The 12,522-nt window shown below is 43.8% G+C and overlaps 1 protein-coding gene across 6 annotated transcripts in view; it reads right to left on the reverse strand.

The window, feature by feature from the left end:
- Nucleotides 1-12,522, reverse strand: part of LOC124596070 (RCC1 and BTB domain-containing protein 1-like) — a 196,996-nt gene that overhangs the window by 126,578 nt on the left and 57,896 nt on the right. For all 6 annotated transcript variants that reach the window (XR_006978279.1, XR_006978280.1, XM_047135052.1 and 3 more), the window contains exon 6: nucleotides 1,303-1,556. Coding sequence is in view for 4 of the 6 variants with exons in the window: in XM_047135052.1 (XP_046991008.1) it covers nucleotides 1,303-1,556 (254 nt within the window). In the remaining 2 variants the exon portion in view is untranslated. The remainder of the gene's footprint in view (nucleotides 1-1,302; nucleotides 1,557-12,522) is intronic.

Below are 12,522 nucleotides of genomic sequence, written 5' to 3' on the forward strand. Positions count from 1 at the left end.
CAGCAATCTGTGAAAGGGTTACACTTCTGTCATGTTGAACAATTCTCTTCAGTTGTCATTGGTCCCATTCTTGCAGAATCTTTTTCCGGCCGTAACAATGTCAGAGATTTGATGTTTTAACGGATTCTAGATATTCGCGGTACACTTGTGAAATGGTCGTACGTGAAAATCTTCATTTAATCACTACCTCGGAGATGCTGTGCCCCATCACTCATGCGCCAACTGTAACACCATGTCCAGAGTCACTTACATCTTGATGCTGCCATTGTAGCAGCAGTAACCATTCTAACAACTGTGGCAGACACTTTTTGTCTTATATAGGAACTGCTGAATGCAGTGCCATATTCTGTCTGTTTACGTATCTGCACACGCATGCCTACACCAGTTTCACTGGCTCTTCAGTGTATATGGAGAAGCAAGTTACTGAAATGAAGCTGATATGATATGAATCTTACCATGCAACATGAGGTGTGATGATGGTTTAGATCAACATCTCAGTGTGTACTTAACAGCTTCTCAAGGATTTAGGACAACAATAAAACTCTTAAAAGTCAAAGCAATACCTATTACCATTACCCATCAGTGTCAGGTTAGTTGTCAGCACATGATATGTTGGCATTTCTTGATTCAAAAAATGGTTCAAATGGCTCTAAGCACTATGGGACTTAACAGATGAGGTCATCAGTCTCGCAGTCTTAGACCTACTTAAACCTAACTAACCTAAGGACATCACACACATCCATGCCTGAGGCAGGATTCGAACCTGCGACTGAAGCAGCCGCGTGGTTCCGGATTGAAGCGCCTAGAACTGCTTCACAGGTCTACCACAGCAGCAGACTTTCTCGATTCCAAATAGCAGTGATACAAGTGGGTTTTGTTTTTTGATTGAGTCCACATTAACATAAACTGCATATACAGGTGAGTGTACAATATAGTGGCATGTACCATCTCCCAGCACCTACTTTAGAACACATTCAAGTAAAACAAAAAATATAAATGACAGATTTATGGAGATAAAAATATCTAATGCCATCATTATTACACATTTTTATCACCAACAATTTATTGGTAACTATCATCCCCTAAACGGCATATAAGATCATAAAAATAGTTAAAGCAACAGTATGAGAGATTGCTGTTTCTTATCATTCTATACAGGACACTATATTTATGTAGTCACCATTTCCATCCAAGTCGCACAGCGATAAATGACAAATCCATTATTAATTCTGTAAACTAATTACATAAGTACCTTTTACATTTTATAGTTATAATTAGCAATTAGATAATACACCAACTAACCTGCCAATATCCTGTGCAATCTGTACTGGTGAATTGCAGTTTGATTTTGTTCCAGTGCCCAGTTGACCATACCCATTGCTACCCCACGCAAACAGTTGTCCCATATCTGACAATGCTAATGTATGCGAATAACCACATTCCACTTTTGTGATCACAACAGAGCAAAGAATACCTTTCACTCTCACTGGTGTCTGCTGGTTTGAGGTATTTCCAATGCCTAGCTGACCAACACCATTATAGCCCCAGGCATAAACCTGAAAACAATTAATCACAGTTAAAGTGTTGCAGTCCGAGCACAAAAACACCATAGCAATTTCATCCCTCAAATCAACTCAGTTATGATGACAAAAATGTTATATGAAAAATTTATTTTAAGATTTTATCATTCAAAATTTCTTATACATAATTTGATTACAACGAAAATTCCAGAATGAATAAGACATACAATAATGAGACCAGGAAATTGTATGTGTTGCAGCCACTGGTGTGTGCAGGAGAGAGTGTGTGTGCGCGCATTGGGGTGGAGGGGTGGGGGGGGTGGGGGGGGGGGGGAGGGGGAGGGCAGACATGTCATAAAAGAAGCTATTCAAATAAGAAACAAGGACCAGCTGATAAACTGGGACTGTAGTAACATTCTCAGCCAGGCCTGCAAAATCGCTGTTGGAGGAGGAGAAGAACGAGGTATTATGCAAACACAATGAGCTAGTGGCAAGAAGCCCCTATGGGACTAAACTGCTGAGGTCATCGGTCCCTGCAAACGCAACAAGATGACTTCCGAGGTGAGTGGAGCCCCAGCAGCTATTCTTCTGATACTGCCTCTGCATCCACCACCATCAACACCACCACCAACTCAGCTAGTAAGGACGGCATAAGCAATGATACATCAGAATGCAGAGGGAGGGGATATAAGTCACTCACACAATCCTAAGGGTCAGTTTGTCAGCACACCTAATGATGGAAACAGGGTTGCTTTCTGAAATATTGTGCCTCTTGGACATTGAATTTTGACGGTATGCCCATGACCTATTCTTTCAACACATATGCTGGGAGAAGCTAAACAATCAAAGCAGAATTTAACACCATTTTCAGATCTACATTTCAAAGAGCAGTGAAGCTTCAGCTACCTCATTGGAATTTAACTTAGGAAATAGAAATATTAAAACAAATTGTGAACAAAAAAGGCTACCCAGATCAGAAAACAGATATCCTGAATCATAAAACAATAGCACAGAAATATGTACATTGTACAGATCCACGTATAAAAGACTAACAGTGATAAGATTAAATACGGTAGTCTTGAATTTGTTGGGAAGCTTTCTTACAAAATTGCAAACATATTAAAGCAGTGCAATGCAAATGTAAGTTTCTGTATGAAGAACAAACAGTTTCTATAGCAATTAATTCACAAACCAAATCCATCTGATAACTTCAAACAGATTAGTGTGTCTGAAATCATGTGTTGGAATGTGACTGCTTCTATGGGACAAATTGGGAATAATTCTTCTACAAGATACATGGAACACTGTGCTTCTTCCCATCTCACCCAAAATAATAAAGCAGCGGCTCATTGCCATCTACTGAAAACACGCCACTTAGAAATAGATAAATGTGTGACATGTTTACCCAAAGGCAGGCAGACATTTTAGAAACTATAGAAATTAAGAAGCATCTCTAACCAAACTCCCAGTCCATCTTCAATGAAAATACTGAAAATAAATTCTGCAGAATGCTAACAACACTGAGCAAATGCTTCAACATGTCAACACACAGATGGATTTAACCAATTTTCTGTACATAACGCTTTCCAACATTTTTGAGGTATCTATATTATTAAACATTATCATCAACATCAGCAGCAGCCAATCAATGTTCACCACTGGATAATGGTCACCTTCAGACTAATTTATGCATTATGCTCTTCAGTTACATGCATCCATATTGCTCCTGCAAGTTTTTAATACTGTCTATACACCTTCTGTTAAGATTCTTCTCAGTCTTCTCTTGCAGTATGGCAATAACATCACATACAATTTCTAAGCAAAAATCCACAACTATTACACAATTCTGAAAGTTTCACCACGTCTGTATCACTACTGACTAGCACAATACCATTTCACTGACTGGTGTTACATAGTGTTCTAGATAAATTGTGTGTATCCCTCTGTATTCTTACTGACAAATGATACTCATTAATGAAAACTATTTTTAAAAAATCATCATAGAGGAGATGAAAACACAAATGTTGTGCAAAACTTATTTTATGGACATGTGGAGAATCACTGCATGCTGTTCTCAAACACAGGATGAGTTGGTTGATGTTTGTAAGCAGTTGGAAATCACCCTGACACCTATGCTTATTGTCAAACGATTGGCAGCTGCTGCGAATCCGTATTGGAAGAGCTCCTCTGCATACTCTATGAGCAATTAGTAACAAATTGGCATATATGATTTAGTTATTGTAGCAGATTTTCTGACTAATATGTTGTGTTACATCTTGTAATACACTGCATACACTGCACCAGCCAAAATGAAGCCTCACTGTGCTTGCTGTTCTCAAATATCAGATGAGTTGGTTGACATTCATAAGCACTTGGAAATCACCCTGACTACTGTCAAACAATTGGCAGCTGCTGCGAATCGGTGTGTTGAAAGAGCTTCCAAGAGCCATATACGTGTGATACGCATGTCTGATGTACTTCAAGTACTATCCTCTCCTGTGGATCCAGTCTCCTCTGCAGGAAGTAAAGGGTCATTATCTGCCCATTTGACTGTGAGTGGCATGTCAACGGCTGATCTATGCATCCTGTACAGAACGGACAGAGACCAGGGAGGACTCAGGACGTTGTACCAATCCCCCTAACTATGTCTGACGTGCTGTCTTTCACTCAAACTGAGCCAGTGGGTTTTATTTGGTGTCAGGAGGAGGCGAGTGCAAAAGGGTAAGGCGCTATTAATAATTGGGGGTTCAAATGTACGGCAAATGATGGTACCCCTTAGGGAAACGACAGCAATGTGCAGGAAAGGACACCACATGCACTTAGTGTGTATAGCGTGAGGCCTCACTCGACATGTAGAAGACGTGATTCCGGCAGTCACTGAAGGAACATGGTGCAGCCAACTGCAGATTGTGACACACGTTGGAACAAATGATGTCTGTCATCTCGGCTCTTAGGTCATTCTTGGATCGTTCCAGTTACTGGCACAGGGGACTGAGAATACCAGCCTTACGCATGGAGTTTCAATGAAGCTCAGAATTTGCAGCAATGTCCCTGGAACTGATCATGGCCATTTGGCTCTGAGTCCAGTTGAAGGACTGAGTCAGATACTTTGAAGGTTCTGTGACAAGCTAGGCTGCGACTTCCAGGACTTGCACCATAGGGTTGAGAACTGTAGGGTTGCCATAAATAGGTCAGGTGTACACTACACATCAGAGGCTGCTACTCAGGTAGCTGACTGTGTTTGGAGTGCACACAAGGGTTTTTCAGATTGGGTGACTCTCCATCCAATCCAGATAATGATAGCTGTAGGAAAGTCAGAAGTACCACGTATGATCAAATGAAATGCCTCCCACATGTCAGTATTAAAATCCTAATGGTAAACTACTAACGCATTCGCAACAAACTGCCAGAGTTTGAAGTGCTCATGGAAAGCAACGAAACTCACATAATACTAGGTACAGAAAGCTAATTGAAACCTGGAATTGACAGCAGTCGGATTTTTGGGGAAAATTTAAGTGTATAAAGAAAGGATAGGTACATGGAGATAGCGTATTTGCCACAATGGACAAGAAACTCAGATTCATCGAGAAAGAAATTGAGGCTGCATGTGAGATTGTTTGGGGAAGACTCGGTATCAGGGGTGGACATAAAATGATAATTGGATCCTTCTATTGTTCACCAGACTTATCTCCTGATCTAATCTAAAACTTTAGAGGAAACCTAATTCACTTGTACGCAAGTTCCCCAATCATATCGTAATCATTGGTGAAGACTTAATAGCCCAACAATTAATTGGGAACATTACAGTGGGCATGATGAGACAGCCTGTGAAACTTTACTAAAGGCCTTGTGTGAAAAGTACTTACAACACACAGACAGGTACCCCTCTCATGATGTAAATATGTTGGATCTAATGGCAACAAATAGACCATATGTCCTTGAGGATGTCCACGTTGAAACTGGTATCAATTACCATGATGTGGTTGTGGCAACAATGATTAGCAAAGTATAAAGAACAACTACAACACGCACAAAGATATTCATGTTCAGTAAATTAGTTAAAATATCAGTAGTGTCATATGTCAATGAGGAACTTGAAACTTTCAGCACAGGACAGGAACATGTAGACAAAATGTGGCTCAAGTTTAAAAGAATAGCTGACCATTCACTGGATAGATATGTACCCAGTAGAACAGTTCATAATGGGAGGGAACTTCCATGGTACACAATCACTGTACAGAAACAGGTTACTGTGTAATAGGTGTAAAACAAAGCACAGGGCTATAGATAGATCGACACTGAATGAAACATGTTTGGCTCACAAGGTAGCAATGCGTGATGCCTTCAGTGACTACTGTAGCAGAATACTGTCAAGTGATCTTTTGCAGAACCTAAAGAAATTCTGGTTGTATGTAAAGGCTGATAGTGGCACCAAAGTTAGTGGCCATTCCCTAGAGAATGAGATGGGAACTGAAATTGAGGGTAGCAAAGCAAAAGCTGAAGTGCTTAACTCAGATTTCAAATGTTCCTTTACAAAGGAAAACCCAGGAGAACTGCCCCAATTTAATCCTCTTACCACTGAAAAGATGAATGAAATAAGTATTATTAATGACAGTGGTGTTGAGAAACAGTTGAAATCTTTAAAATTGAACAAAACTCCATGCCCCAACTGAATCCCGGTCAGATTCTGTATCGAATTTGCAGCCGAGTTAGCCCCTCTTCCCACCACAATCAATCATAGATCCCTCAATTTAAAAAAATCATGCCAAGTTCTTGGAAAAAGGCATAGGTCACATCCATCTAGAAGAAGCATAGTAGAAGTGATTCGCAAGACTACCATCCAACATCTATGACATCCATTTGTTGTAGAATCTTAGAACGTATTCTGAGCTAAAACATAATCAGGTATTCTAAACAGAAAGACCTCCTCAGTACCAACCAGCATGGATTTCAAAAACATCAATATGTGGAACCCGACTCGCACTTTTCCTACACGACATGCTAGCTTTGGATCAAGGCATCCAGGTAGATGCAGCGCTTCTTTATTATTTTTTTTTAATGTGACTCAGTACCACACCTATGTTTATTGTCAAAAGTACAATTACACAGGGTTGAGGACTGTTTGGTAGAGAGGACACAGCATGTTATGTTATCAGATGTAGAAGTAACTTTGGGTGTGCCGCAGGGAAGTGTGTTGGGACCCTTGCTGCTCATGTTTATATTAATGACCATGCAGATAATATTAATAGTAAAATCAGGCTTTTTGCAGATGATGCTGTTATCTATAATGAAGTACTATCCGAGACAAGCTGCATAAATATTCAGTCAGATCTTTTTATACCATTTCAACATGGTGCAGAGATTGGCAACTTGCTCTAAATGTTCTTACATGTACAGTTTCGCACTTCACAAAATGGAAAAAAACGTAGTATCCTATGACTATAATATCAATGAGACACTGTTGGAATTGGCCAACTCATACAAATACCTGGTTGCAACACTTTGAGCATATGTGATCGTTCCATTTCATATCCCCACAGTCATGGGTAAAGCACGCGATAGACTTCGGTTCATTGGTAGAATACTGGGAAATTAATATCAGTCTACAAAGGAGATTGCTTACAAATCACTTGTGCAACCAGTTCTGGAATATTGCTCAAGTGTGTGGGGCCCTTACCACACAAGACTAACAAGGGATGTTGAATGTACACAGAGAAGGGTGGTATGAATGGTCACAGGTTTGTTTAATCTGTGGGAGAGTGGTACAGAGAAAACTATTAACAAATACAAGAACCGGCTTCAAATGATTACTCTATGGCTATAATACAACCCCCTGTGTGACTCTCACATAGGGATTGTGAAGATAAGATTAGAATAATTACTGCATAGACAGAGGCATTCAAACCATCATTCTTTCTGTGCTCCGTCCGTGAATGGGACAGGAAGAAAACCTAACAACTAGTACAATGGGACGTACCCTCTGCCAAGCACCTCACAGTGGTTTGCAGAAATATGGTGAGGCTGACCTGTTAAAATTCCTGGAATCTCTAAAGACATTCTCCCAATTCAATTTCACATGGTCCTATTCCAAATCCCATGCTACTTTCCTTGATGCTGATCTCATCCTTGCCAAAGGCCAGCACACATTTCCATCCACATCAAACCTACTAACAAGTAACAGTACTTACATTTTGACAGCTGCCATCCTTTCCATGTCAGACAATCCCTCCCATACAACCTTGGCATTCGACGCAAACATATTTATTTGGATGCAGACTCTTTACTGCAATACACCACCACTCTCACTTCAGCCTTCGCTAGATGTAATTATCCCAAAAGCCTAGTTCAAAAGGAGATTTCCCAGGCCATCACATCCAATCCTGGTACTGCTGATCCCTCCAAAAAACAATTTTGGAACACACCACTTGTCACCCAGTACTATCCTGGTCTTGAATGTATCAATCAGGTACTTCGACAAGACCATGATTCACCCACCCAATCTCTGCAATATCCTTGTCAGACCCAATACTCCTTTTTCTTTTTTACGGTTTTAGGGCGCAAAACTGCTACGGTCATTAGCGCCCGGTCTGTGACTTAGGAAAAGGTAAAAAAACAAAACTGGAAACCAGCAGCAACGGGAACGAAACTCAAAAAATTGGAGAAACTAAAAACAGAAGGAAAGCTTAAAAAACCGCTATAGAAGGGGGTTGGTTGTCCCCAAAAAGAGCTTCAAATGACTGACGTCATCTCACTGGCACTAATAAACTCGAGAACGCGATCGGCTGAGCGCGTGTCATCTGCTAAAATTGACGATATATCAGGCGACAGCTGTAGACGGGCGCGTAATGGGGTAAAATAGGGGCACTCAATTAAAAGGTGTCATACCGTTCACAGCTGAGAGCAGTGGGGACAGAGTGGGGGAGGATCGTCACTTAAAAGATGTCGATGGCTAAAAAGACAGTGCCCTATCCAGAGTCTAGTTAAAATTACCTCCTCCCGACGACACTTTCGGGAGGAAGAGGTCCAAGCACAGGGAAGAGCTTTCACGTCTCACAATTTATTACTGGGAAGTGTCAACCAATGTGCATGCCATAAAAGAACAACACAACGACATAAAACACTCCGTAGATCGGCGAAGAGAATTGTGCGAATAGCTGGCCGAAGGAGAGATACTGCAGCCTTGGCCGCTATATCGGCCGCCTCATTTCCACAGATAACAACGTGTCCTGGGATCCAGAGGAACGCCACAGAGACGCCCCCCAAGTGGAGCAAGCGTAGGCAGTCCTGAATCCGGTGGACCAGAGGGTGGACAGGGTAGAGAGCTTGGAGACTGAGGAGAGAGCTGAGAGAATCAGAACAGATAACATACTGTATCCGCTGATGGCGACGGATGTATTGGACAGCCTGGAGAACAGCATAAAGCTCCGCGGTATAAACCGAACACTGGTCGGGAAGCCGAAATCGATTTGGGGTGTTGCCAACAATATAGGCACTCCCTACACCTACCAATGTTTTTGAGCCATCAGTGTAAATAAATGTGGCTTCCGTCATTTGTGCACGTAGAGCGAAAATGCCCGGCGATAAACAAGTGAAGGGATAGCATCCTTGGGAAACTGACAAAGGTCACGGAGCAGGCAGGTCCGGGGACGGAGCCAAGGCGGTGCTGTACCCCAAGTTGTCAAGAAAGTTTTAGGAAAGCGGATGGAAAGAGAATGGAGCAGTTGACGGAAGCGGACTCCCGGTGGTAGTAGGGAGGAAGGGCGGCCTGCATACCCTAAATCCAAGGAGGCGTCGAAAAAAATGTCATGGGCCGGATTAGCAGGCATGGAAGACAGATGGCTAGCGTAACGACTCAGAAGGACAGCTTGCCGATTGGACAGCAGAGGTTCAGCAGTCTCAGCATAAAGGCTTTTCACAGGGCTGGTGTAAAAAGCTCCAGACATTAAACGTAATCTACGGTGGTGGATAGAGTCGAGACGCCGAAGAATAGACGGCTGAGCAGAGGAGTAAAGTATGCTTCCATAGTCCAATTTCGAGCGCACTAAGGCGCGATAGAGGCGGAGAAGGACCACTCGGTCCGCTCCCCAGGAGGTACCATTCAGGACACTGAGGGCGTTGAGGGATCGCAGACAGCGAGCCGAAAGATAGAAAACGTGGGAGGACCAGCACAGTTTTCTGTCAAACATAAGACCCAAGAATTTAGCGACGTTGACAGGTCCTAGATGTAAGGAAGGTCGTAGAAACTCCTTACGTCGCCAAAAATTAACGCAAACGGTCTTACTGGGAGAAAAACGGAAGCCGGTTTCGATGCTCCAAGAGCGGTGGCGATCGAGACATCCTTGAAGACGTCGTTCAAGAAGGCTGGTCCGTTGTGAGCTTTAATAGATCGCAAAATCATCCACAAAGAGGGAGCCCGAGACATCAGGAAGGAGACAATCCATAATTGGATTTATGGCAATGGCAAACAGTACAACACTCAGCACGGAGCCCTGGGGTACCCCGTTTTCTTGGGAGAAAGTACGGGAGAGAGTAGTGTTCACCCGCACTCTAAATGTGCACTCTGCCATAAATTCGCGAAGAAAAAGGGGCAGCCAACCGTGAAAGCCCCACGAGAACAGTGTGCGGAGGATGCCTGTCCTCCAACAGGTATCGTATGCTCTCTCCAGATCAAAAAATATTGCTACTGTTTGGCGTTTCCGGAGAAAATTGTTCATGATATAAGTGGAGAGAGCAACAAGATGGTCAACTGCAGAATGATGCTTTCAGAAACCGCATTGGGCAGGTGTTAAAAGAGTGCGGGACTCCAGCTACCAGGCTAAAAAGCAATTCACCATATGCTCCAAAACCTTACATACACTACTCGTGAGAGAAATGGGGCGATAGCTAGAGGGGAGATGTTTGTCCTTTCCAGGTTTCGGAACAGGAACGACGATAGCTTCCCGCCATCGTCTGGGAAAAGTACTGTCTGTCCAAATTCGATTATAATGGCGAAGGAGGTAACGCAGACTATGGTATGATAAATGCAGCAACATTTGGACGTGGATACCATCCGGTCCTGGGGCGGAAGAGCGAGAAGAAGAGAGTGCATGTTGGAGTTCCCGCATGGAGAAAACAGTACTGTAGCTTTCGCGATTTTGAGAGGAGAAGACAAGAGGTTGCACTTCCGCTGCATGTTTCTTCGGCAGAAATGCTGGCAGGTAATTTGAAGAGCTCGAAATCTAAGCAAAGTGTTGACCCAATGAGTTAGAAATTGCGACGGTGTCCACTAATGTATCACGCGCGTCAGTGAGCCCAGAGACCGGGGAGAAACTAGGCGCGCCAGACAACCGTCGAATCCGACTACAAGCTTCCGAGGAGGGAGTGAAGGTGTTAAATGAGCTAGTAAAGAAGTCCCAGCTTGCCTTCTTGCTATCACGGATGACGTGACGGCATCACGCACGGAACTGCTTATAGCGGATACAGTTGGCCAAAGTAGGATGGTGTCTGAAAACGCGAAGAGCACGCCGCCACTCATGTATTGCATCACGGCATGCCTCATTCCACCAAGGAACTGGGGGGGGCGCCAGGGCAATACGGAGGTGCTAGGTATTGAACGTTCCGCAGCTGTAAGAATAACATCTGTAATATGAGTGACCTCATTGTCGACGCTAGGAAAGTGACGGTCACTGAATGTCGCTAGAGCCGAAAAAAGTGTCCAATCGGCTTGGGCAAACTTCCAGTGTCACAGGCGCATATATGGCAGTTGTGGCTGCAATCGAAGGACACATGGAAAGTGGTCATTCGAGTGTGTATCAGCAAGAGCGAACTATTCGAAGCGTTGAGCTAACGGAACAGTACCAACCGAAAGGTCCAAATGAGAGAGATTTGTCATGGAGGCAGACAAAAATGTAGGGTCCCCAGTGTTGAGGCAAACAAGATCCGCTTGGTGGAAGATGTCTATCAATAGTGAGCCACATGGACAAGGATGTGGAGATCCCCAAAGCAGGTGGTGGGCGCTGAAGTCCCCAACCAGCAAATAGAGGGGTGGAAGCTGACCAAGAAGATGAAGGCGATCAGCTCGTGCCATTGGTGTGGACGATGAAATGTATACAGTACAAAGAGAGAAGATGTATCCAGAAAGGGAAAGACGGACAGCGACTGCTTGGAAGGAAGTGTTTAAGGAGATTGGGTGATAAGGGAGAGTATCATGGAGAAGAATCATGAGTCCTCCATGGGCTGGAGTGCCTTCAACAGAGGGGAGATCAAATCGCACTGACTGAAAATGGGGGAAAACAAAGCGGTCGTGGGGACGCAACTTTGTTTCCTGAAGACAGAAGATGACTGGCGAGTAGGATTGTAAGAGGATGGACAATTCATCCTGATTGGCTCGAATGCCACGGATATTCCAATGGATAATGGACATAGGGTGGACAGAAAATGGAAGAGTGTGACCAAGGTTGCCATCAACTCAACGACTGCTCAGAGCTTGCGACCGACAGAGTGGAACAGAATTCAGCCCAAGGGAGAAGATCCTGATCCATAGGTTGTTCAGGAGCAGCTCCTGCCACCAGCGATCGGCCAGTTGATCGGCCGCCAGCAGTGCGCCTCGGCGACACAGAAGACAGCCGAGGGTGGCTACCGCCAGGTGGTGCTGTAGATGAGACACGCCGTGGCGGAGAAGGAGAGGAACTGGGTTTCTTACTAGCCTTCTTGGAAACAGGATGTTTAGATGAAGGAGGAACCGATGGTTGTGAAGTTGGGGTATGTAAAAAATATTCACGAGTAGGCTCTTTTTTGGAAGTCCAGGTGTCTGACTTTTGGGCTCGAGATTTAGCAGAACCCGATGAAGGGTGTGCCCTAGAGTGAGAAGGCGAAAGTTGGGAGGTTGAACGGACGATCTTTGCGCTGGCTGGTCTGATGGCCGTGGCACTAAAGGTGAGATCACAAGTCCGCATGGCCACGTCCTTTGTTGGCCGAGGAGAGGCAAGGACAGTGCTGTATTTACCTGTCTGAGGCACAGTGG

The sequence above is a fragment of the Schistocerca americana genome, chromosome 2 (genome assembly GCF_021461395.2).
Source record: "Schistocerca americana isolate TAMUIC-IGC-003095 chromosome 2, iqSchAmer2.1, whole genome shotgun sequence".
NCBI classification, from domain to species: Eukaryota; Metazoa; Arthropoda; class Insecta; order Orthoptera; family Acrididae; genus Schistocerca; species Schistocerca americana.